At 44.4% G+C, this 24,420-nt stretch overlaps 1 protein-coding gene across 1 annotated transcript in view; it reads left to right on the top strand.

Annotated features, from left to right (window-relative positions):
• rspo2 (R-spondin 2) overlaps positions 1 to 23,287 on the top strand; it is a 43,192-nt gene extending 19,905 nt beyond the window's left edge. Inside the window, exons 4-6 of the mRNA XM_027024278.3 lie at positions 6,395 to 6,538; positions 6,663 to 6,851; positions 21,875 to 23,287. Coding sequence (XP_026880079.1) covers positions 6,395 to 6,538; positions 6,663 to 6,851; positions 21,875 to 21,993 — 452 coding nt within the window. The 3' untranslated portion in view covers positions 21,994 to 23,287. The remainder of the gene's footprint in view (positions 1 to 6,394; positions 6,539 to 6,662; positions 6,852 to 21,874) is intronic.
• Positions 23,288 to 24,420: the final 1,133 nt, after the last annotated feature.

Here is a 24,420-nt window from a genome sequence, read left to right as displayed (position 1 = left end):
GCAGACTGGCAGGCTCAAGTGAAAGCTAAAGCCAAATTAAAGCAGGTTCACACTCTGCCAGTTGCTTTTTCACTAGGAGCCGGAGGGACAAGCAACAGCATTCACATCCACCTGACCGAGCGCTCAGAGGGTGTTCTGTCACAACAAGCCCTCTTCACAGAGTGCAAGCTTTGCCCAGCCAATTCCTTCTCCTTATGTGGGAAGATGGTCCAGAGCAAGGGGTCTGTGTGCTGCAACTGAAGCTAACCAGAGAAAGAGATGGCAGGCTAGACGAGGGCTAGCAGGAGAGATAAATGCTGGAAGAAAGGCACTGAAGGAGCGAGGAAGAAGGGAAGCTGCTATGCTGAGTTTTTCCAGCGTTGTCAAGCCAAAGGCCTCGCTTTCATCGATCTCGAAGCCTCCCTTTCTGCTGCCTGTCCTCCCGAGTGACTTCCTCCCCATTTTAACTGTGTTTTAACACACCGTCACACCACACCCACCTCCTCTTCGCTCCACACACTCTTACTCACAATGCAGAGGCTGTAATGAGGTTCAGATCCTACCGGTGGTAAATGGAGAGTCTGATACCAGCGATAGCTTTAACAGCTGTCATCAAGACACTTATCAGGTAATCCATCTAGTTCATCTCATTTGTCTTTCTGGGTACAGCGCCGTACTGGGAAAGAGAGAAGCATATGGAGAGAGGGCGTTGGATAATGTAATCATTCTAAACATCAGCTCATGTTCATAACATTCTGTTCTGGCTGTGAGTTATTCAAAACAGTCCACGAGGACTGCAGTAGATCTCATTCTCTGAGAGGAGGACAGTAGAGTTTACTCCTTCTGATCTGCAGAATTATAAATTGATTTTACTAGTCATCTGCTTGCTCACATAGTGAGCTGGGTGCGGAGACATTGCAAAATGAAACCTTCCAGATATTTCAGCAGGCAAGCCATAAAAATGTGTATTAAAACATTCAGGTAATGTGTAACCTGAATGTTTTAATACACGCAGTTCATTACAAATGATTTGATTCACTCAGTGACATGCTGAATGATCTTTGAAGTCTAAGAAATCTAAGACACAAAGGTGAGGGGGGGGGGGTGAGAGAGAGAAAGAGTCTTCTATACAGGTTCTTTTTGTTGTGACACACTCTCTATATATATCCACTGTTGTGTGAAGTCCAGTCTATCCTCCTTAACAGCATAGGACATTTTTTGAAGGACAATTTTGATTAGCAGTATCCTTGAATATCCTGTCACTAAGTTAACATATCACTAAGTAATGAGTATGTCTCAAGTCTTGATACTCCCAAGTCAATAAGGGCAAGCCTTAAGTCAAGTCTTCAGCACTTAACTTGCGTGTTAAACCCTACATGGAATGTCGGAAGAGAACTCCCTCACATTAGGCTTTCACTATTAGCCTTATTAGCTCCCTATTTTTAGTTAGCTAGCTAATTAATTATTAAGTAAACTCATGTATTTAGGCAAAGACTTATTGTTCTTTGTGTAGCTTCAAATGTCAAAGTTTGATGTTGCATCTTCATCAGTGTTCTTTACCCCACAATTTGCATGTTGCAGTTCTTGTTTTTATTCACCAGCGCATAGTCTTTATAGTTTTTATTTGTGGCAGCATCTGTCAAGCCTGCCCAAAGTTTTAGGGCACAGTCACATGCCAGAGCAGATGATTCCACCAAAATTCCACATGCAAACCATGACAAAATCTGCCTGTGATAAGTTTTGCCAAGAGCAGAGTGGATTTTTATATGCGGTGTTTGGTCAGGAAGTTATTATTGATTTACTTTCACTCTTATTCTTTATTTATTATTATTATTTTTTATTACTGATCAATATTAGCGGTTACCTGCTCTGGCAATTCTGTAAATCTGTTATTGCAATGTGCTCTAGTTATTAGCTTCTTTGCTAGCATGTCTGCGTAGAATATTCATCAGCAAGCAATGTCCTATATATTTGTACATCATATTGAAGAATTCAGTAGAAATGGGCAGTTTTTTAAATCATTGTAGCTATAGAATCTGCTTCACCATGTGAACAAACCCTGAATGTACACTGGAGCCCAAGAGGTTGCCAGTGACTGGCTCCAGAATTTCTCTGGTTGCTATGTAGATGTAGAATCAGAGCTGAGCAGTTCAGTTCGCTAGAGTTACAGCGAGTTCCAAGATGGCATTATCAAAGTCGGTTATATGACACTGTTATTTTGACTCTTGGAAATAAATAATGTTGAAAATGGATTCGTGAGGCATCTCAAGTTTTTTCAAGTCTAAAAGCTTAAGTCCAGTTCCAAGTCAAAGTCGAATTGCAAATCTTTTATTGATATTGTCGTGTTGAGTCATAAGTTTTCAAATTCGCTACTCAAGTCCAGGTCGTGTGACTTAAATCCACACCTTTGGTAAAATCTATTAATAAATGCCATTTTTGTAGTTCTTGCCACTTTGTCAGTGTTTGTAATGGGGATTGCAGGCATGTCTGTCTTTTACATATGTACTGCAAGCATTGGCATTTTTAAGGGACTTTTGGGGAATTCTGTGCTGCTGGGCTGGAAATAAGTCACAAAAATTGTCCAGTACCCAGTGCCCAGAAACTATGTACCCAACAGCCATAAAGGAATCAGCGATAATCCCACAAAATGCCCATCTAAATCTGCCACAGCAATACACCCCTTTGGTTATGAATGGGCTGTTCTGTTCATGGTGAAGCTTGCTTTTGGCCCCTGTGCATGTGCAGACCATGGTGTCAGGCAGTGCACCTATACCTAATCCATCAGCACTTGTGCAGAAACAGTGCAGAAAGGGTTTGTTGCAGATCTGTGGCTCTATGAGAGTATCCACTGTGCTCATTTTATCCTGTTTTGGCTGGAAGTATGCTGTCTTGGCATCCCCAGAGGTTTTTTGCCTGTTCTGGAGATTACTGGGACAACCAACATGCCTTTGCAAAGCTGAACTCCACAGGGACGGTGCCCATCGTCCCTGCGAGAGCTCCAGGGAAACCCACAGAAGCTGGGTGTGAGCAAGCAGCAGCGTGTTATATGCCTTCAGCAGCGTCTGCCGAGAAAAGCAGCTCAGAGGAGCCTGGCTGCCCCAGCTGGTCCTGCTGAAGAAAAGATGGAAAATGTGGTTTGATCTCCCCCCAAGCCTGGCAGGGTGTGGACAGGCTGGTTTGAGCATGGGCATCCGTTCTGCACCAGAGGTCTGCTGAGAGTTTCACGTGACCTGCTACCCGAATTTCAGCTTTTGTGTCTTTTTTTTTTTTTACCTGTAGCTCTTTGGTCAACTTGTTTTACAACAAGGTGTACTTGCTTAAGGTCCAATGAAAAGTCTCAAAATTTAAATTAGCTCCATTGTGACACTGGTTTGAATGTGCGCAAAACATAATTTGCAGTGATGTTTTTGTGTGCATACATGCATGATGAAAATATGAAGCATGCGCTATCTATACCAGCAACAGAGGAATTCTAATTCCAGATTTCCAGAGTGTACCCTAGACATGTACTGTACGCAAACCCATGTACCACAAAGATAAAGCATCAAAATTGAGCAGTATTATATCTATGAGGTAGGGAGCAGGACCAGATGATTTCACACACCTGCTTTTTTTGTCCTCCTACTAATTCCACTGAAGATCAGACCGAAAGATAAAGCTCTTTAAGAAGTGGCAAATTGGCTGTACTGGACTTCCATCGGATTTGCACATGTCTGTGACAGATCGGATGACCTCATTATTTCTCATTAGTTTCCTGAAGGCATATAGACTAGGCTTTAAAGGTGGCACAGAGGTTAATCTTGCGGAAAGACCACCTTTTCTCAGATGTCTGCCTGACTGCGGCACATCCCAAGAAATTCAGATGGTATTCTTTCCCTGGGATCTGTACGCCCATCCTGGGCCATGTAGTCAGGACTTTCCTTCTCAGAGAATCTCCAAAACACTGCTGCCAACAATTGTTTTGTTGTCTAACACAAACCATCTCCATCATTCCACAGTAATAGTCTATGCAGAAAGATTGTAACACATCTTTGAAATAGTTCCAAATGAGGCTGTGTAAATACTTGTATTTCCATATGTGTTCTTTTGAACCGTTAGTATGGCTATCTGTGTTCCTGCAGATGAACTGCTGGACTAAGTAACAAAACCATCAGAGTTTGGACAAAAATAATTTCTTGAGGATACCTAAAGGAAATGACTACTGACAGCGTAGCAAATTTCTTTATATTTTAAGCACAGTGCTAAAGTGGCTGATGATTTTTCTGCCACTGCTATTGCTGTTGACAGCTTTCAGATTAAAGTACAATTCTGTTTGAAAGCCTATTTAGCTTTAACTATAAGCATTAATGGACTCTAAGTAAACATAGTAAATATATATGGTAAATATAATTTTTACTTAATGATTTTTAGTTACGTTTTCCAGCATGTAGGCTGTTGTTCACTAATAACTCCTTGTTGCTCAGGAAAGGTGCGTGCCGGCTTTTGCTTGGAATTTTCCCCCCGTATCTTTGTTTTAAATAACATATTTTCAGGTTTTGACAGGCTCACCGTGGCTGGCGTTTAACGGACAGCGGTGATTTATTAGCTGTTACTCTCTGTCATGTGCTGGACGTGTAGGGACATCAGACAGCTCAGAGCTCTCATTACGCGGGGAACAAAGGCACGCTACATCAGCCTGTGTGGCCCGTCCCCTTCACGCCAAGATCCCTACAGCACGCCGTAACCCGACCATCTGAATCGCATGTTTATGAAACAGCGCTGGGCTGTTGTGGTGTCGGGTGGTGGGATGGTGTGAAGGCGGTGCATTGGAGACAGAGATCTGAGGGGAGGATCTGTTTACTCTGACTGCATGCCCTGCATTCATATCCCGTAGTGAAGGCATGAGGTATTTAAGGATTGCTAGGCCTGTCTTGTGCATCATGTGTCACATGAAAATGCTCACCGTGTGGTTTTCACAAAAGCCTGCTCTTCTCAGAGCGTACGCTCCTCCATTCAGCTCCTGTTTGATGCTGCTACTGCCGCACACCCTTTGCTTATTGTTTATTGGTCCATTGCGCCACAGATGGAGCTGTGTAATGGTTTGTAGAAATATAGGTGGTGGTAAGGATTGTTGCTGAGATGAGTGTCATGAAAGGTGCATAGTTGTGTGTGTGTGCAGGCGGGTTTGTGTGTGTGTGTGTGTGTGTGTGTGTGTGTGTGAGAGAGAGAGAGAGAGAGAGAGAGAGAGAGAGAGAGAGAGAGAGAGAGAGAGAGCGAGAGAGAGTGTAAATGTGATGTGAGGTTGTTTAGATTGGTTGGAGAGAGGGTGAGAGACCAGAATGCCTGCTGGATGCCAGCTCTAAAGTTCAAAGTGAGAGAGGAAGGGTTTCCACACTTAGGGGCAAGGCCACTCTATTAAAATTCCACCTAACTTGATGCATTTTAGCATGATGATAGGCTCAGACCCACAGAGCGTCAAAGACACAATCGTCTCGTCTTTTTTTCTTTTAGAGAAACTGAAAATCTGTACAACATGCATATTCACATTCAAACAGCAGGGCCATCTTATAGCGAAAGAACGCCAGAGTGGATACCACAGAGATGGGAAACAACCTAATCCAGTGGCAGAGAGCAGGCCTATAATGGCTGTAATCTGATACTCAAAGCCTATCAGACGATCAGATGAGCATCATAAATTAGACAGCTCTAGGGGACTCCTTTTAATCATGGAGCCCAGTGCGTCTCCTTGTAGGTGTGGCTCATGTAATTTGGCTCTGTCTGACATGCTATTTGCAGAGCTTGAGCCCAGTGCCACAGGGCCACTCCATGTGATATGCTGCAGCAGGGTGGGGCGTGGGAGGAGGAGCGGGGCACACCAGATGCATTGGCCGGCCTCGGACATCGGTCTCCCCGAAATGTGTGAACCTCACCTCACTTACCAAAGCAAGAGCTCAAGCCGCAGCCATATTTAAGTATGAAATGGAGGATCAGAGGTGAAACAGAAGTTCTTCGGCTCTTCTGTATTTGGTTGTGAATATTAAATGAAACACTGAAGTAGTGGCAGCACCTACCCTTTGCATTCAAATGGCCATGAAAGTGAAAAAAATGAAAAAGAGATCTTCTACTGTTGTGTTGTCTCCCCCTCCTAAAAGGGGTCATGGTGAGGTAATCCCTTATGCCCCCAGCAATGGAGGTTTGCACAAACCCAGCCGCACTCACGCCCGCACTGCCCAGCAAAAAACATCTGTCAGAGGAAACGAGCAGTTTCCCTCTGCCCTGGAGGGACATTTGCAGGCATCAAACTCATTTTTTGTTAACCATAATCTTTTCACAGTCCCTCTCTTTGCCTAGATCAGCTCCAGATGAGCACATAGTGATTCCTGTGCTCACCAGTGGTTTTTTTCTGTCTCTCTCATTCATTCATGTCTTTCTGTAGGGTGCAGGATAGAGAACTGTGAGACCTGCTTCAGCAAAGAGCACTGCACAAAATGCAAGCCTGGCTTTTACTTGCACAAAACCAGATGCTTTGAGAAGTGTCCGGAGGGATTTGCCCCTCTAGATGACAGCATGGAGTGTGGAGGTAAGTCACCTGGACAGGACGCCAGCCCAGACACAATAAAAACATGACAAGGCTGGCATAGCTGTGATGAAGTATGCTAATGTTATAACACGGCTCCTAAATGTTGGCCTTCCTCTGCTGTCAGAGGGCTGTGAGGTGGGCCAGTGGAGCGAATGGGGCACGTGCACCAGGAGAAACAAAACGTGCGGCTTCAAGTGGGGACTGGAGACCCGCACGAGGCATATTGTGAAGAAGCCCCCAAAGGACACGATACCATGCCCGACAATTGCTGAGTCCAGGAGATGCAAAATGCCCATGCGACACTGCAGAAGAGGTGAGATGCTTAATTTGCACGTGTGTGTGTGTATGTGTGCGCACGTGTGTGCGTATAGTTGAACTTAGTGTTAAATTCGTTAAAGCTCCACACAGAGGTGCTAGCTGTTGTTTTTCCTCCCTGTGGGAGGCCTGGGAATAGCCTTCAGCAGAAGACACGAGTCCTGCACGACACCACAGCTGTTTTCCCGCACACTCACCTGCTTTATCCCGCGCAGTAACCTATTTCATCAGGACTGTGCTTTCCTGGCCTTCAGCTCTGACCTCAATCCTCGGTAGATTTTTGTGCATGATACTGAGTTTTTCCATGCTTACTTTAGCCAGGCCTATTAGGCAGTGGTGGGGTATATTATCTCTTGCCTTCTCCACTCACGTCACGGTGGAATTGCTGTGTATATGAAGTGCAGGTTTCCTCTTTTCTAACCGAGACTTATTTGCGGTATGTGCTGCATGTAGTTTCACCATTAAAAGAGAACAGCATTCTGGGGGGAAAATATTTTCACTTTAAATGCAGCCAAGGTAAAGTTTTTCATAAAGTGTTTAGTTTTAGACCGTGGGGCCAAACTCACTAATGAAAATAAGCATTTTATTCGTTGGAGAATTATCAGGTAGGAGCTGTAGTAGTAATTTGTTTTTTCCCTTTCTCTATATGTCTAGTCCTGCTCACCTGAATACAATTATACCTTTTGAGGCCTTTGAATTATAACACTGTCACACTAAATACACATGTAATTTCAGTTTTAGGTCAGCTTAGGATAACGTAGGCTTTTACATTTAAAACACATCCGCTTTCATAGCTCTGCATGTGTTTTTGACTTCTGCTTTAGTGAGGCGTCAGCAGTCCAGAAGCCCAGGAGTGGAACACTGTGGACTGACTAGCTGTGGCTCTTTGCTCGAATATCAGTATTTATTCAGCTATTTCCTCCCACGGGTCCACTTGTCTGAGAAATTACTCTGAACCAAAAGACTTAAAAAATCAGTTAACGTCCTTTTTTTGTCCAAACCACTGTGTGCCTTTGCCACACACAGCATCCCTAAAATGCATTTCTGCATTTTTGCAAATAGTGCAAAGCAAAATGGAACTAAAAGTATGTCACTGCACAGGTGAGCTGAGAGAACGGCTTTGCACAGGTGAACTGTGAGAATGTGTTTGCACAAGTGAGCTGAGAGAATGGCTTTGCACAGGTAAACAATGAGAATATTTTTGAGAATGGCGTTGCACAGGTGAGCTCTGAGAACATTTTATTTAGGTGCTTAATAAAAGAAGAAATCTGAGGTTATCCATGGTGCTTGTTCCTCTCTCTGTAGCCATGAGACATAGAAAAGTTGGGGTCAGCGAAAATGATTACCTGGCACATTTCTCTTCTATACCCCATGATGGCTCAGCTCCAAATAATTAGTTCAGTTCTTTTTCTTGACCTTTCTGAAAAGTACTTTATAGTCCTCTTTAATTAAAGCTGCCATTGTGATGCACTTTTACCGACATCAATTAAGTAATATGAGAAGGGTGATTTGGGTCCATTGTTAGGGTTTTATTGGACTGCACCATGGAGCCATTCCTTTGCAAGCTCCTGTCAGCTCAGTCTAAAGAAACGTCCTCCCTGCTGATGAGAAAAAGACATGGATATAAATCTCTGTGCCCTATGTGGAAGATGCCTGTTGGGAACACTAGGCTTAGACTCAGTGTCCGTTGGGTGGATACACACGTATGGGTTTTTGGGGGGTAAAGGGAAGATTACCATTATTCTACCTGTTGATAGCATACATTTTTACATACTTGAAGTCACCTGTACTGCAGGTATATGCACATAGCTCCTTGTAATGGCACATTGTTACTTTATTTGTGGCTTATTTTATTGAAGACTTGCAAAAGATAAAAGCTAATGAAATTGATCTTTAAAAAAATGACAGTTGCAGCAGTATCATGTTGCTGCTTTGGTTGCGAACAACTATGAACAGTTCTAATGTGAAAATGTTTATTTAAAAAATGCTACATATATTCATTCAAAATGTTGAAGATAAGAATGTTTTGCATATTAAATATCAATTTATTGCCATTCCTTGTGTAGCACATCCTGTATTTTGTTTATGATAAAAGCCTGTTCCTATGATAAGTAAAATTGGTTGATGTGAGGAGTGTCATTCCCCCAACCCCCTGAAAAAAGTTTAGATCAATCGTGTAACACTGGGTTAATGCCGTCTTGGTACAGTTGCAGGAACAACATGGTTGCTCTCATTTTTATGTTTTTGCGTACTCTTAAAATGGAAACCATCGCCACGACAACAAAACTGACTCTGTAATGTATAGTGTAATCAGAAGACGAGAAATGAGAAACGTTCGTGGTAATCGCTGATGGCTCAGTGCGGTTCCAAGCAATAGTAGAAATTTTACATTGCCAGTGTTGCCCTGAAAGCAGTAATATGCAGTTAGTAAAAATGCCGAGTACCAGGAAATGGCCAGAGCCCCTCAGCAAAGTTCAGGGAGCAGTCTGGAAGCTCGGTCAGAGCCTGGATAACATTCCTCCCAGCTGACTTCTTAAATTACACCGGATTCCATGGGCTTTTGTGAATATGTCCCTGAACGCTACCTAATATGACGCTTTACTTTGCTATTAAACAAATTACATGTAGTGACATAAAGAGGATTATGGACAGACTATGACCATGTAGGCATGTATGTATATGCACATGATCTGCAGTGCGAAGAAGATGATGCTACATCGATGCAGAAGAAGGAGACTAAGGATGCATGTGCTGCAATAAGATCACTTGTACCATAATATGCCTAAAAGCAGACACTAGACACCAGCCTCTGCAATAAGTATTGACTTACGTAACAGCAGATCTTGTAGATAGTTATGGATTAAGTGGGTACAGGAAATTAGAGAGGGAGAGAAAAAAATTGCGGTAAGGAATAACAAAGAATTTTGAAGGTCCGCTATTTCTGGAATTGTTTATATGATCATCCAGCTTTCATTACTCTCACCTTAAATAACATCTGCACCTTATTTCACAAATCAGCAGCCTTGATCTGACCTTAGTGATAACCTGCTACACTAACAGGGGACTGGAGAAAGCAGTTGGAGAACAGTATACATCAGTGAACTGTTCAGCACTCTGATGATGGTGAAAGTTATGTAGACATTGCATTCCACGGCAGCCAGCAGGCGGAGAAAGCCAGTGCTGCTCGGCTGCTCCGAGCTGGAGCTTGGTAGTCGGTTGCCGGGCCGACGCCTCCCCGCAGGCATGTCAGCCGCTTTCTGGCAGCGTGTGGTGGGACTCCCCGGGGCGGGCCGCTGCGTGGCCCATAAACACTGTTTATTAATAGCTGCTTGACTGCTCGCGAAAAGCATCGCCTGCTGAGCTCCATTCTGCACCTCCCTCTGCTGCTGTCATCAAAACCCTGGCCGGCCAGCCAGGGAGAGGAGAGGAGGTGAAGAGGAGAGGAAAAGGATGTCTTTGTGGCTGTGCGCGTGCAGACTGCCCTGTCAGCATTCATGCTACTCTTCCAGCATATGACTGACATTTCCACCCTTACGTTCTGGGCAGTTTATTGGGCATATTGTCTGTGATTGCCCCGTGGAGGTTTTCCCTGGTGTTCCAAATAGCCCCCATCTGTCTCCCGAGCTGCAGGATGTTATTGCCTCTAATGGCAGCAATACAGTTACATTCTCAGACAATGGGAAATAGCGTGATGAAAACAGACATAATTTTGCTTGTGTGAGTAATATTAAAGAACTGTGTCGATTGAAAAAACTCTTTTGAGAAGAGTTAGACATGCAGGCAGTGATGTGATTCACAGGCCGGGAGAGAGGGAGACACTTGGTTCTACAACTAATGGCTTAGTATAGCCCTCGGATTTAGTACCTCTGCCATGCACTAAAATGCCTGCTGTAGTGCCATTGATTTCCCATTTCTGTAACAGGAGAAACATGTGCCTTTCTTCCAGCTTCTGCACTTGGAAAATTTGCTTTTATGCTTGAGTAATATAAGACCATTTATTGCGTACTCCTACTACATGTGTGTGTTTCATCGAGACTGCTCATCTGACCTGGTGATTACCATTGTGCTGTGCTTGTTTTGTGCTTCTGCTTACTTTTTCATCTTTTTCTCTTATGTCAAATTATTATGTCAAACAGCAAACATTTCACTCAACCTGTAAACACACATTTTCTGATTTGAATACAGACAGCAGCGGCTCTTCGCTCATTGCAGCTGCATGCGCATGTTAGAACTATGCTTACAAACAAAATCCGGCTGGATCAGAAGTCTTCCTTATCAATCACAGGCCAGTGAACAGAAGTGCGAGGTGACAGGTCTATGCATGCTGGCTGGCCACTCGCAGCTCCATGGCAGTGCAGACGCTCGCACAGGTCTGGAGCTGGGAATAATCCTCACACTCTCGAAGCCTATAAGCCGGCCAGTCTGGGAGCCATATGGGAGACCACGGTGAAGTGGTGCCCATAGAGTAGCAATTGCTTTTAATCTGTTACGGTGTGAGAGGCGGGATAAGGCGTGCACAGAGGAAGTCCTTTTGAGGGCTCTGTTAACATATAAACATGGCCCCATGCAGTATGCCGTGTTTATGGTGAGATAGTGGCATGCCTCAGGGCCCTGCCAAAATACACTTCGCTCCACCTCTTCTCAGTTAAACATACAGTATGGAGCACCATGCTTGGCTTGGAAAACCTAAACACAAAATTGTCTTTGAGCATTTTTGCATCAGCTGGGCTCCTTTCTTTACCCTGCTATCATGGCAGCCCTGATATGCTGCCAGTCCTGACATGCTGCCGACAGCGGTGGATTCTCATGTGGCACACGGTCCCATCCCTGTCTGCAGAATGCCGCGCATGGTTGAGCCGTCTGGGAAAAACAGTGAGGGCTGCTTCCTCAACCAGGCCACCGAGCCAAATTCACTCAGCAGGGAGAGAACGAGAGGGAGCAGGGCACTACCTTAGTTATCTGATTACTGTCTGGCTGCTTGGCCCTCTTGAATGGCCAGGAGGCCTCTCGAAGGAGAAAGTGATGCACAGATGATGGCTCCTGACGAGCCCTGGCCTCGGTCCTGAAACGCAGGGATGACTAAAGCCAAATTATGCCCGGGTAATAGCTCAGGCAAACTCCCACCAGAAGGGCACAGGAGAGTGGGCCATGCCACTTTCCCAGAGCAACTCAAGCTCACTAATTGGTTGCCACCATGCCGGAGGGATCATCTGTGCCCCACGGCCAATCCTGTTGAGACTGGTGGGCCTGTGGACTAATCTTCCTTTAATTAGTTGGACCTGTGAGGCAGGACGGCCGCCTCAGAGCTGACTCTCTGTGTGTTCATGCGTGCAACGGCTCTGTGCTCCATCTCCATCCTGTGCATGAGGATCAGAACCTGGAGGATGTGAGCCCAGAGGTCTGCCACTGGCTCACCAGCAAGAAGGGTTTCATTCCTAGTTATTGATCCTGGTTTTGATTTGTTCGTAAGGTATTCTTGAAATTGTATCAGGCAGATATTATTTTCAGAGGCCGAGGGGGGTCTTGCATGTCTTGGGTTGTCATTTTCTCATCGAAGAAAATGCAAAAGACTAAGAGAAAGTGGATTGAGTCTGTTGCTGATATCCTGGGGTTAAGCCTTGCTCAGCTGATTGGGGCTTTCAGCGTTTATCCACTGGCACTCAGAAGAGTGCCTGCTTACGGGAAAATCGACGTCTTCACTTATTCCAACTGAAAAAAATTCCCTGTCCGCACACCGAGAGCTGTGTTCACCACTGACCTACCTCGGCTGGATCAGTGAATAGTACAAGGCTGCTGTGTTTACAGTCCAATTCCGAAGACTTTGGAAAGTTACAGCTCCAAGCCTGTTGGTCTACTTCCATATTTACAAGAGTCGTGAATAACTGAGATGTCTATAGTAAGAGCAGAAATGGTATCAAGATAAGGTATGTCTTTACATACAGTATGCTAGACCATTTGGGATGTGTTTTATTAACCAGTTATGCTCTTATGCTTTGAAAGCAGCCCTGATAGCATTTTCTTTAGGCAATTCTCTCTCTTAGCAGGGCTCAGTCAGTCTTGCTCCCTATGGCCTTCACCTGATTCACTCTCCTCGGACACGCTATGCAGGCTGATTTGATGGTGCTTCTGGAAACTTTTGCCAGTGCTAACTGTTCCAATGGGAGAGAATGATTGCCAGTAGTGTCATCTCTCTCTGTCTCAGACTTTTGCTCTTTCACAAACAATCTTTCTTCCTCTCTTTATTGCCATGGTTACATTGCTTGTGTGTGTATGTGGGGTGGGGGGTGGCTCTGATTAACTTCCCACAAAGTGCCCTGCTCCCTGACCAAAATAAATATGGCCCCTGTCATTCTGTCAGCAACTCTGTCTTTGCAGAGTAACGTTTGAAACACCCCATGAGCCGGCTGGCTTTTATATGGAGAATCCATCGTCATACCACAGGCATGAGTGATAAACATGTGGACCTGTGGAAGAGGGCTTAGGGTGACGGGGAGCTCTTCTCTGCACATCTTCACCATCCGCTTCTGTTAAATCAGGAGGAGCATGTCTCAGTTGGGGAGGGGATTTTTTTCTCATATTTGACAGCAGATATTCTGAACAGGCTTTCCTGGATTCCTTTGCACTTCTATGCATGAAAGAAATGAAGGAAAGAAGTCATCCTAATATCAGAAATTACGGCAGTATGCGATTTCCCCTCACCATTAGGTTACATGTTTCATTAATGAAGAAGGTTTGTTTGTGGAATGCTGGCTCAGTGGACAGCACTGTGACATGCGGTAGGGGTGTCTTCAGGCAGCCTGGTCACTACGCTGAAGTGTGTGGCCCTTAGCTATGTCAGCCAGGATAAGTCTGTGGCCCTTCTGCCAGACCCTCTGCCCTTCCTACCGTCGGCACGCACCGGTAGGGGGGGGCGGAGGAAGACGCACTTTCATCTCCACACACCACACATGGCAGGCAACACACTTCCGCCTTGTCTGCAGTAAACATATGTGATCGTGCATACACCCACATATGCGTGGAGGCAACATTTAGCTGAATATTGGCAAGACCCAGATCGAACTTTGGTTGAGGAAGCTATGCCATCAACATCTGGAGCACAGTTGCATCAACTCAGTTGCAACCCCCCTTCTCTCCTTTTCTCTTTCTTTCACTCAATCTTGCTCTCTCACATACACACATTCTCTCTCCCTCTCTCTCTCTCTCTCTCTCTCTCTCTCTCAAACACACACACACTCAGACACTCTCTTTCTCTTTTCTTTTTTTTCTCAGGGTCTGTTATGGTTTCTTTATTTCACTTTTAAGCCCCTCTTTCTTGTGTTTGTGGTCTCTCCAATCCTCTTTATCTCTTTCTTTATCTCGTCCTCTGTTGCACTCTCTCTCTCTCTTTGCACCTTGCCTGTTTCCCTCTAGGGTGTATCCATGCAGACATCACAGATTGCAGTCCGAACAGAATGATGCAAAATTATGTGGGGTCTGACCAGTACACGTCCACAGGCATGGACATCCAGCCCAACTGCTGGGTACTTGACTGTCTCCAGCTGCCGGGTGCTTGACTGTGGGACTTTATGCATCTATGCAGACTGCACTCACGCAAAATTGCAGGAGAGGGAGCCGACTGTCAGGCAGAAGTGGGTTTCCAGTCCCTGGACCAAAGTAAATGGCAGAGTGGAAGATTTACCTTTAAATATACTTAATCCAAATGTTGCTTTTGTGCTTGTTTGTCAGATTGTTGATTTTCCACCCCTGTTCAAGTCCTTGGCCTCCATCCTCATGTGCTTAGACTGAATAATACCTGGATCCTGGCTCAATCCCCAGTATCCCGTGGTATATGCTGGATCTTTTCCCTGACACGCTCATAGTTTTTTTTTCTTCCTGCGGGGCTTTTCTGGAGCACAGACCCCACAGGGCTTTGCTCAGGCTTACTGGCAGCAGGACCTGCGTGCCACATGCACTCCTTAACGTCTCCATACTATGGCTCACCCTATCAGCGGCTATGTGTTGGAGCGCCCCGAATCCACAGGTCCCCGTTTTACGAGGCAAGATCTTGAAATCGCCCGCCGAAATTACACAGCAATCAGAGGTGGCGTGAGCGGCCATGCGCAGAGGAAAATGTTTGCCATATGCTGGCAGAGCTCCGTGTTTGCGTTTGCGGATGGGGGCTGGGTGGATGTTGCTGGACTCACCCAGCCCCTGTAGGTGCATGCTCCAAGCCCAGCAGCCCCGTGCAGGCATGGGCATGAGCAGCCCAGCGAGGCCTTCGGGGAGAGTGGGGCACAGCTCTGCTGCAGCTCGAGCGCCAGAGCCAGATCTGTTTGCCACTGATGATCTCATGTCCTTTTTCTCTTTCCTTTTCTTTCTTTTTGGGATGTGGGCTATCTCGAACGTACACAGGCTTGATTGGTTTTAGACAGACGAAGGTGACGTCGGCTCAGAGACTCATTCTGGAGTGGAGGTAGTGGCACGGCATGGCCACGACGGCATTGATTGCTTTTCACAGAGATGCACAGCAGGGTGTGTTGTGAGGAGAGAAGCCTCAACCCAAATATAGTAAAGAATCCCATTATCAATATTTTGTTACCATACCTGGTAGTAGTACCTGGTATGTGTGTGTTGGTGTGTGTATGTGTGTATGTGTGTGTGTGTGTGTGCGTGTGGTAGAACAGGCAGAGCAAGTTCATTACCCAGAGTGCACACACTGTCAAACTCATATATGTAAGTCACTCTGGTTCAAAGTATCTGCCAAATATTGTAAATGTGGATGTGTGTGTGTTCTGGTTTTGTGAATGTTCCTCTGAGCTTGAGGTCCCTTTGAGCAACTCTAGGGAGTCCTTGCTGTGCCCCCTAAGCAAACCAAACAATCTCACACACACACACACACACACACACACACACACGCTTTCCCACTCATCAGTCTCCTAACCTTAGCTCAGCTCCATGTGTGTTTATTTCTATAAAGCCAAATGCTGTGGAGCATTGAACACTGCAGTCTACGGTTTTTGCAGGTCTCAGTATGTTACACTGACATGTTCAAGAAATCTGGGAGGCCTAGCTTCTCTTCAAGGGGGAACACAATGATCTCATTGGTTCTGAGATGCGCGCACACACACACACACACACACACACATGCACACACACACACATACACACACACACACAGAAAAAAATCACCCATTCTGTCCATCATCTGAATGATAAGCAGGAAATGCAGCTTTGAGGGTAAAATAGAAAACAAATGTTCCATCAAATGGTTTGTGTAATAATAGTGTGAAGAGGTCACTTCTTTGGCAGAGCTTTATTTTTGGGCTGGGAGTTTATTCTCATGACAGCTATGAAAAGGAGGTATTAAATTTACAGTTGCTGTGGAGTTTGGTAGAGTTTTCCAGAGTTTGAGATCCTTAGGCCTCTACTAAAGCAGTTTCACTTAGACTTCCACAAACTGCCAACATATCCATTCACCCCACTGCCATCCTCTCACTCACCCCGTAACATCTCTCAGTCACCCCTCTGCCATCCTGTAACTCACCCATGAGGCATCTCTCACTCACCGCTGTGACATCCTTCACCTTCCTGTGAACATCATTTACTCATCCCGCTGCCATCCTGACGTCTCTTCTTCACTCTTGTGACATCTCTAATTTACCCCGTGACATCTTTTACTCATCCATCTGTCATCCTCTCACTCATCCCTCTGTCATCCCTCACTCCTGGGCTGTAACACAGACTCACGCACAGACCTGCACTGGTACCGGTGTTGAGGAACTGTTTGATAAAGCAGCCAGCTTATGTCCCTCATCAGAAATGCTGTGCAACGTTTAGGTAGTAATTAAATGTAACTAAGGCTGATTATGTATTTTCGGAGGGACACAGGACCGGAGAACCATATGCTTACGTCCAGATGTGGGGCTGAGTGCGGAAGATAGCACACACAGAGGCAGTGCTCTCTTTGCCTCTCTGTGCTTTCAGTGGCGATCGTAACAGAATCGTCATGGTAGTCATGGCTCTGCCATGATGGCCATGGGCTTAGGGCTGGGGTAGCTCAGGGGACCTTTTCATGTCAGAGGTGCTCAGATGCACAGGTGAAGTGCGGTGACTGTGAGGTGCCCCCTTAGCATTCTTCTCCATAGCTTCACCTGGATGGGTGAAGCCACCAGTTTAGATATGAGTGAAATGCATTCTATTTTTTTTTTTAACATTAAATGATGATTTATTGCTAGATCATGGTGATATCTGCAAATAGTGTTAGTCTGCATATTTCAGTATTTCGAGGGCGGTCCAACCTGCTCGAGCCATTCTAAACTCTTATCACTTAGTTTATACGATTGTACGTGTTTGGCTGCTCTCTCAGGCTAGAGATTCTAATCAGGATTCTTAATCGTTTGCCTCAACATAATCATCAGTTAAGTTTCAGAGAGCTGAGCAGGGAAATGAACCTGCTACGTAATCTGACAGCACCTCCACCACCATGCAGAATGAGAAAATGATGACGCACCTAATCTCAACGTTAGCTGTTTTTCAACAGGAATGGATGTGTTTGGAATCGGCCCATCGGAACGGAAGCAGAGCATAGTGGGACAGAGAGAAGAGGCTGATCCGGAGTAATCTTGTTAGGCTAAGTGAAGCTCTGCAGAGAAGTCTGTTGTCAGCTGGCTGGCAAGACGTACCTCAGCTCGGGGACTGGGCTCTATCCCTGCATTTCAGCTCGCTCTTAGTTATCAGTCATCTCCCTCTCACTCAGGCTTGCATGTACTGGTTCATGTTGTTCTCGCTTGTGCTGTATCTCTCTCTCTCTCTCTCTCTCTCTCTCTCTCTCTCTCTCTCTCCCTCCCTCTCTCCTGTCTTTGACTCTCTCCATCTCTGTCTCTAGCTGAATAACTTTGAGATTTCCAGCGCATGTCCGAATACCCAGTTGCTCTAAAGAAAGTCATGGCCATTCTAACTGGCCCCAGGACCACTTTAAGGAAAGAAAAAGACCTCTATTTGAAAAGTATGATTAATTGACAGCAGGAGTAACCATACACATATATAATTATTCAACATTAAACAAATAGAAGAGCCACAAATCAAATGAGACGAGTTTGAAAAGCAGACTGAAAAAAATATGCAATGGTAATATGGTAATATATTTTTCACAATGGTAATATATTTTTCACATTTGTAACCATGCATGTCATTACAACAGCTAAAGAATGCACATACATACACTCATAAAAACATGCAAGGTAATGGAAAGAGATATATTGTATAAAGAAATATGAGTTTGTGAGAAATATAGTCTATGAGAGATATATGAACTTTTTTGACAGACTGTTACACATGCAGGGTCACAGCCACACACAGCTACACACTCACTCACTCACACACACACACACTCACACACACACACACACACACACGCACACAGTACTTTGCGATTGCTGTGTATCCTCTTCCAGGCAGTGTGTGAGTTGAGGAAAGCTGGCTGTAGCTGTATTTCCCTTCACAGCATTATAAATGTATGTGTGAGGAGGCCCTTAATGGCTGCTAATCCAATTTCTGCCACTGAAATCAAATCTCACTGGCGCCAGTAGTCCTCTCCTTCATGCACAAATAATGGCTTTTGCTTTGGTGTGTTTATGAGAGCGGTGAGCAGCCAAAAAAAACGCTGGCCTTACCATTCCTCGGGCTACCTGAATCTCTTCGGACGGACCCCATCTTCTCTCCCTTTTCTCCCCCGCTCTAACTTTTGGACAGGGTGGGCTGGGGGGGGGGGGGCAGTTATTAATTGTTGGTCCCTTGAAAGATGAGAAGGTTTGAACAGAAGGAGCGGAGAGCCTTCGCAGAGAGGCCCATTTACCGCTCTCTCCTAATGCCTTCCTGAGGTCAGCCATCGATTTGCTTAAACCGCATGCTGCACTGATAAGATTAGGCCTTTCGATTCCTGAACTACTTGAGTCATCCAGATGAAGTCACTTCGGCTCGCACAGCAGGCCAAATAGCTCTCTTTTCATTAGGTCATGGCCTCTCTGATAACAAGCTGACTTTGCCTCTCTTCTTTCTTTCTTTCTTTCTTTCTTTCTTTCTTTCTTTCTTTCTCTGTTGTTCTCTCTCTCTCCCTCTCTCTTTCTCTCTATCCTTGTCTCTCTATCTCTTTCTCTGTTCCACCTGTTCTTCTGTATACTTGGCCCAAGCAAAAACAAACCAACCCTTTAGAATCAAAACAACCTTGGATATGTGTGCATTTTACACAGTCGCACAATTGATAAAACAGCTCGTAGTCTTGGAACTAATGTGTCCTTGTAGATATGTTTGTCAATCCACATGCTGTAAACATTCTTTGCTGTTGACAGGGAGTTAGACATGATGGATGAGAGAAGACAAACACACTGAGGGCCACGTTGAGGTGGAATGAAGACACCTTACTGAAAGTAAAATTTGGGAGAGTCCTTTTTATCTTAAGCGCAGTCACATTCAGAGTTATAGATAAGTCTCTCTCTCTCTCTCTCTCTCTCTCTCTCTCTGTCTGTCTCTCTCTCACTTTCATAAAAACACATGCTTAAATTTACATGCACAGATTTACATGTATTTCTGTCAGTTAACATTTGCCTTAATTTGATTGCTTGTAACAATTTATCTGAAAATGCATGTCTAAAAGATCTTTTTTTAATAGATAAAGACCAAAGTGTTTATCTACTAAGGGCTATTCTGGCATATAACTGTTTACAAAAGTTTCATTCAAAGTAGGTTTTCTTTTTAAATTTTAGTAGTTCAGTTCCATTTTATATTAATTTTCAAGGTATTCCAGTTCACAATTAGCAGGCTGGATCTAAAGACCTATTAGCTTGAGGAATGGGCCAAGGAGTTGGTGGGGGTTATTACATTTACAGCACTTTTATCCAAAGATACTTACAGTCATGACTGAATACAGCTTGAGCAATTGTGGGTTAAGGGGCTTGCTCAGGAGCCCAACAGTGGCAACTTAGCAGTGGTAGCAACAAGTGGCTTGAACTGGCAACCTCCTGATTACAAATTGAGTACCTTAACCAGTGAGCTACCACCACCCCACACCCCTATACCCCTTCCTGCATGGTCCTGGGATTTAATTCTGCATATTAATTGTAAATAACCTAAAAACTACTGTTTATTCAGTCAATAACATGCGTGACTGAGACACACAGATACATTAAATGCTTCATACATTTGCATATAATTTTCCATTTCTAGGAATTACCATGACTTAATTGTGACAGGGCTTTCGGTTGGTGCAGGTTGCCCTCTAGCTGTCAGTCATGAAATATGACATATAGCTCAGTGTTTACAGATTCCCAAAGCAAGTGAATAGTGATTTGTAGATTCCATAAAATGCAGTCTTTACAGAGTACTTTCTGGAAGACAATCGTGGTAACTAATTGGGACTCTAGTGGCAATTCACTCGAACGTTTGTTGTATGTATCTGGTAATTGTGAAGTAATCATAAGTTTCAGGAATGTAGAAGGTAAGGTCATGCTGTAACTTCGTCACAGTTCACTGCCATATAGACTGCACAGCTTAATAAGATGCTGAGAGGTAAGAACATGCACTTTGGTGTGCCACAGTGGCCTTTGTTAAATACAGAATTGCATGCTTTACTTCCATCAAGCGTTGTTCATTTTGAGCTGATTGCAGCAAAAGCTCTGTTTATGAAGTGTGTAGCAGCAATTCTTCAAATGAAAATGACCCTTTAAATGACAGTTAGTGAAAAAACAAGCCTGTGATCCAGATGTACTTGTGCAGTATGGTACCTCTGCGTAGGCTCATAATGTTGGTGTAACTCACAGCAATAGAAAGTGACATTTTTCTAAAAAGATCAGCAACTTTGGTGTTTTTAAATGAGGCTCATGGAAACCTTCATAGCTGTGTGACTAGCAGGACTGGAAGTGGAGCTCTGTACTGTGGGAGGTTATGGAGGCCTCACTGGGCAAATAACAAGGCATTGCATGAAGACAACATTTTCACATCCTGCCAAATTGCTAAAGTACAAGATTTTAGTCACCAAAATAGAGGATTAATAGCAGGAAATTACCCTTGGAACATTAAGTGAAATTATTACATTTGTGTGTGCGCATATGTGTGCGTGTGTGTGGGTGAGTGGGGGGGGGGGGGCACGGGGTGCGTGTGTGTGTGTGTGCCACCAACGTGAGAGCAAAAACAGCCGCACTCTTTTCTCAGGGTTGTTTCCACTTAAGAAAATAATTTTCACGGAATTTACAGTGGTATGTTGGGAAAGGCAGTCGAGCAGCTGCTGACAGCAGAGTGGCCAGCCGTGCCACAGAGAGGATCGCTGCAGATAAACTCGCCGCACGCCGCTCGGCTTTGTCTCATTTGGCTGAGCTAAACGGGCCAAACAAGTGCAATAAAGGAGACATTAAGATGAGCACCAAAGTCTGACTATAAGAGGAGGTTGTTTTATTTCCCCACTCTTTCCCTGTGAGTGAATCATAGAGAGCACTCAAGGTCCAGCTGGCTCAGGTTCATCTGCCATCCCAGCATCCAAGCCATGCTAGTTTTCCCAACACTGACAGGTTTGCTCAGTTATCCCTTCTCCTCCCATTACACCAATGCACTCCAACCCACCCACAAAACCAGCCCGCACTATTTTATGTGCAGACGCACACTCTTGGATTGAGGAGTTTTCATGGATTCAAGAGTTATCGCGGTTTTAGGAGTTATCATGGATTGAGGAATTATTACGGATTGAGGAGTTATCACGGATTGAGGAGTCATTGAGCTCCTATCATTGCTCTGTTTGCTGTACAATATGTGATCCTTTCCCAGCATACTATGCTGTTTTGTTCTGTCAGTTGGGCTGCTTTGAGCTAGGATATAAACTGTCTCAAAAGTGAACTGGTGTTTCTCTTGTTTCACTACATGAGAGCCTGAGACAGAAGTTTCAACCGGGGCGATGCTAGGAATGCTGTCGATGGAGTCAGTAGGTTGTAGACCCAACTCATGGGTGGTTAAACAGCCCATTAAGGTCTCTTTCTTTCTCTTTTGTGTTTGCTGTAGGAGGATCAGGGAAGCACAAATCCAAAGACCAGAAGAAGAAATCCAACAAGCAGAGGCTGCGTTTCCGAGCCCAGAACCAGCACAGCGAGCATCTGGCCTCCCTCAGGGCTGGCCACTAGAGACTGACACATCCCACAGGACAAAGATCACAAAGCTGCTAGCCGCTGCTGAACACACATGTGTACACACACCAACACACAGACAAATGCAGTCACACATACACACACATACACACACATACACACACACACACACACACACACACACACACACACACACACACACACACTCACACTCACATACATACACAGTAAAGGTACAGTTCTTCACCATTATGTTGTGTGCGAGCGCGTGCACACACACACACACACACACGCACGCACACACACACGCTTTCTCTTTGTGCCTCCTGCTGCTTTCCTCATGTTGGTGACACGTGGCCCAAGCCGTGACCCTTCCTGGCATGCTCGAACTGCACAGCAGCTGTTCCCGCACTGGCTGATAAGGAAGAGGAAAGAGGGCTGATGGAGTCATGGACATTTAGGCTGGAGGATGAGCAAAGAGGCAGAGAGCAGGCCCTGAGATGGACAGAAGGAGGATAGGTGACAAGAAAGCGGGAGCATGTTCAGAATCAGTGGCTAACCCCGACGTGCTCAGAAGAGAGAGACTTGTCTGTATTTATGTAAAACGACATGCCCATCAAAGGCTGCAGAGTGCGCCCTATCTTGCCTTTTCCAGTGGCTCTGTACATTTCTGAAAGTAATCCAACACCATGCATAGTTGCAAAGTATTTGATTCTCGGCACAAAATGTTTACGTCCAGACTGCTTCATGCTCTAAATGTATATTGTGGGTAACAAAATTTAGTTGTTCAACTAGCATGGCCACAAGCTCATGTGTACATAGATGGTGAGTTTATCTAATGATAATATTAAAATAAAATGTTACTGTATTTTCAGTATTGACTCCTTCACCATTAAATGTTAGAAAAAGGTTATAATACCAGCTACAGATTTTAAAAAAAGAACAAAAACAATAAATAAATAAAACATAGCCTTCGCATAGTTATTACATTAATATGGTATATATTTGATTTATTTATTGATTCGATTTTGTACTTTTGTGTTTTGTGACAATTTTGTCCCTGTACCTGTAACTTGTCTGTGCAGAAATATTCTTTGAATCACTTATAACAATACAAATATCTCCACCAGTGGAACAAGTTTGTGTCTGATGTGTCTAATATCTGTTCTTCAGAAGAACTTCCTATGCTGTAAGCTTTAAGCTGACCCATAACAGAGCAGCTGGAATATTATAGGCAGTGAAATGACAATGTATATGATGTTCTATTAAAAAATGCAATTCATGTCGCCTATATGTGATATTGTTTTGTATATTTGTTACATTAAAGTAATCTTCCTTCCACTTCAATATATAAACACCATTATGTTTGTCATTTTCATAATGTAGTACATATCAGATGTCTGTGAAGAGAAGGGCTTTATTTCTTTCTGACATGGATGCATGCCTCATCTATCAATACAGAAGAACATCCTGGCAATATTTCTATAAATCAGTCAATAATAGTCCTGCTGTCTCTGAACAAAGTCACGCTACTGTTCCTAGTGTGTTGATTCTGCAGCCATTCATACAGACCTTCCTACTGTACAACTCTCTGCTGACTTCTGCTCACTGTCAGCCTCTCCATGCAAAAGGGCCTGAAGTGAATAAACACATCCCATGGAAGCACCAGAGTGCCAGAACAATTTAATATGAGCCATGGCCAATTAAGCCAGCGTGGCACGGTGTAAAATCACTGCCTGAAGAAAAGTACGAAAGAAAGAAAGAAAAAAAAACACGAAGCCCAATCTGGCAGACAGCTTATGGATGTACGGTAGCAAATGAATCAGCCGGTGCCCCATATATCAAACACAGACCACTCCACCACAGACATCCAACCCCTGCAAATCTTGTGGAGTCACAGAGAATATTTCCAGAGGAAAGTGGGGAGCGGGAAAAGAAGGAAAAAGAGGGCTTTGTAGTCTCCAGGAGTGTCAGGTGGATAATGTGTCAGGTAGAGCTAACATGGCCATTAACTGGAACATTCTCTCAGCAGCCATGCGGGAGGATGAGAGACACTGGTTTTAAGAGCTTTACAGCTTTAAAGGTGCTACAAGTGCCCTTAAAACCCATGAAGAAGAACTGATTCATTGTAGTGCCGGTGAAGTGACCTAAATTAGTTTTATCCAGTTTATCCATTTAGTAAACTGAACTTCTATGTTTGCAATGTTCATAGTGACTTTGTTAACTTTAAGCACATATGTTAAAATTGACGCTGGACTCATAATGAGGATTAACACTGGTGTGTCTGGCACTTATGCAGTATATCCCCAGTGTAAGATTAGATTCAACCAGATGGGGAAATCTGTGATAACAGCAGAATGTGGGTACATAGTTGCAAGTTTGAAGAAATTCTGTTCCTGGCCCTTAGGGACCAAAGCAGGAGTGGGATTAATAAAACTACTGTGTAGTGAATGTATATGTAAA

The sequence above is a fragment of the Electrophorus electricus genome, chromosome 14, assembly GCF_041902795.1.
Source record: "Electrophorus electricus isolate QZ-2024a chromosome 14, ASM4190279v1, whole genome shotgun sequence".
In the NCBI taxonomy this organism is placed as follows: Eukaryota; Metazoa; Chordata; class Actinopteri; order Gymnotiformes; family Gymnotidae; genus Electrophorus; species Electrophorus electricus.
Note: the sequence above shows the minus strand (reverse complement) of the source record. Positions and strands in the feature narration are given on the sequence as shown.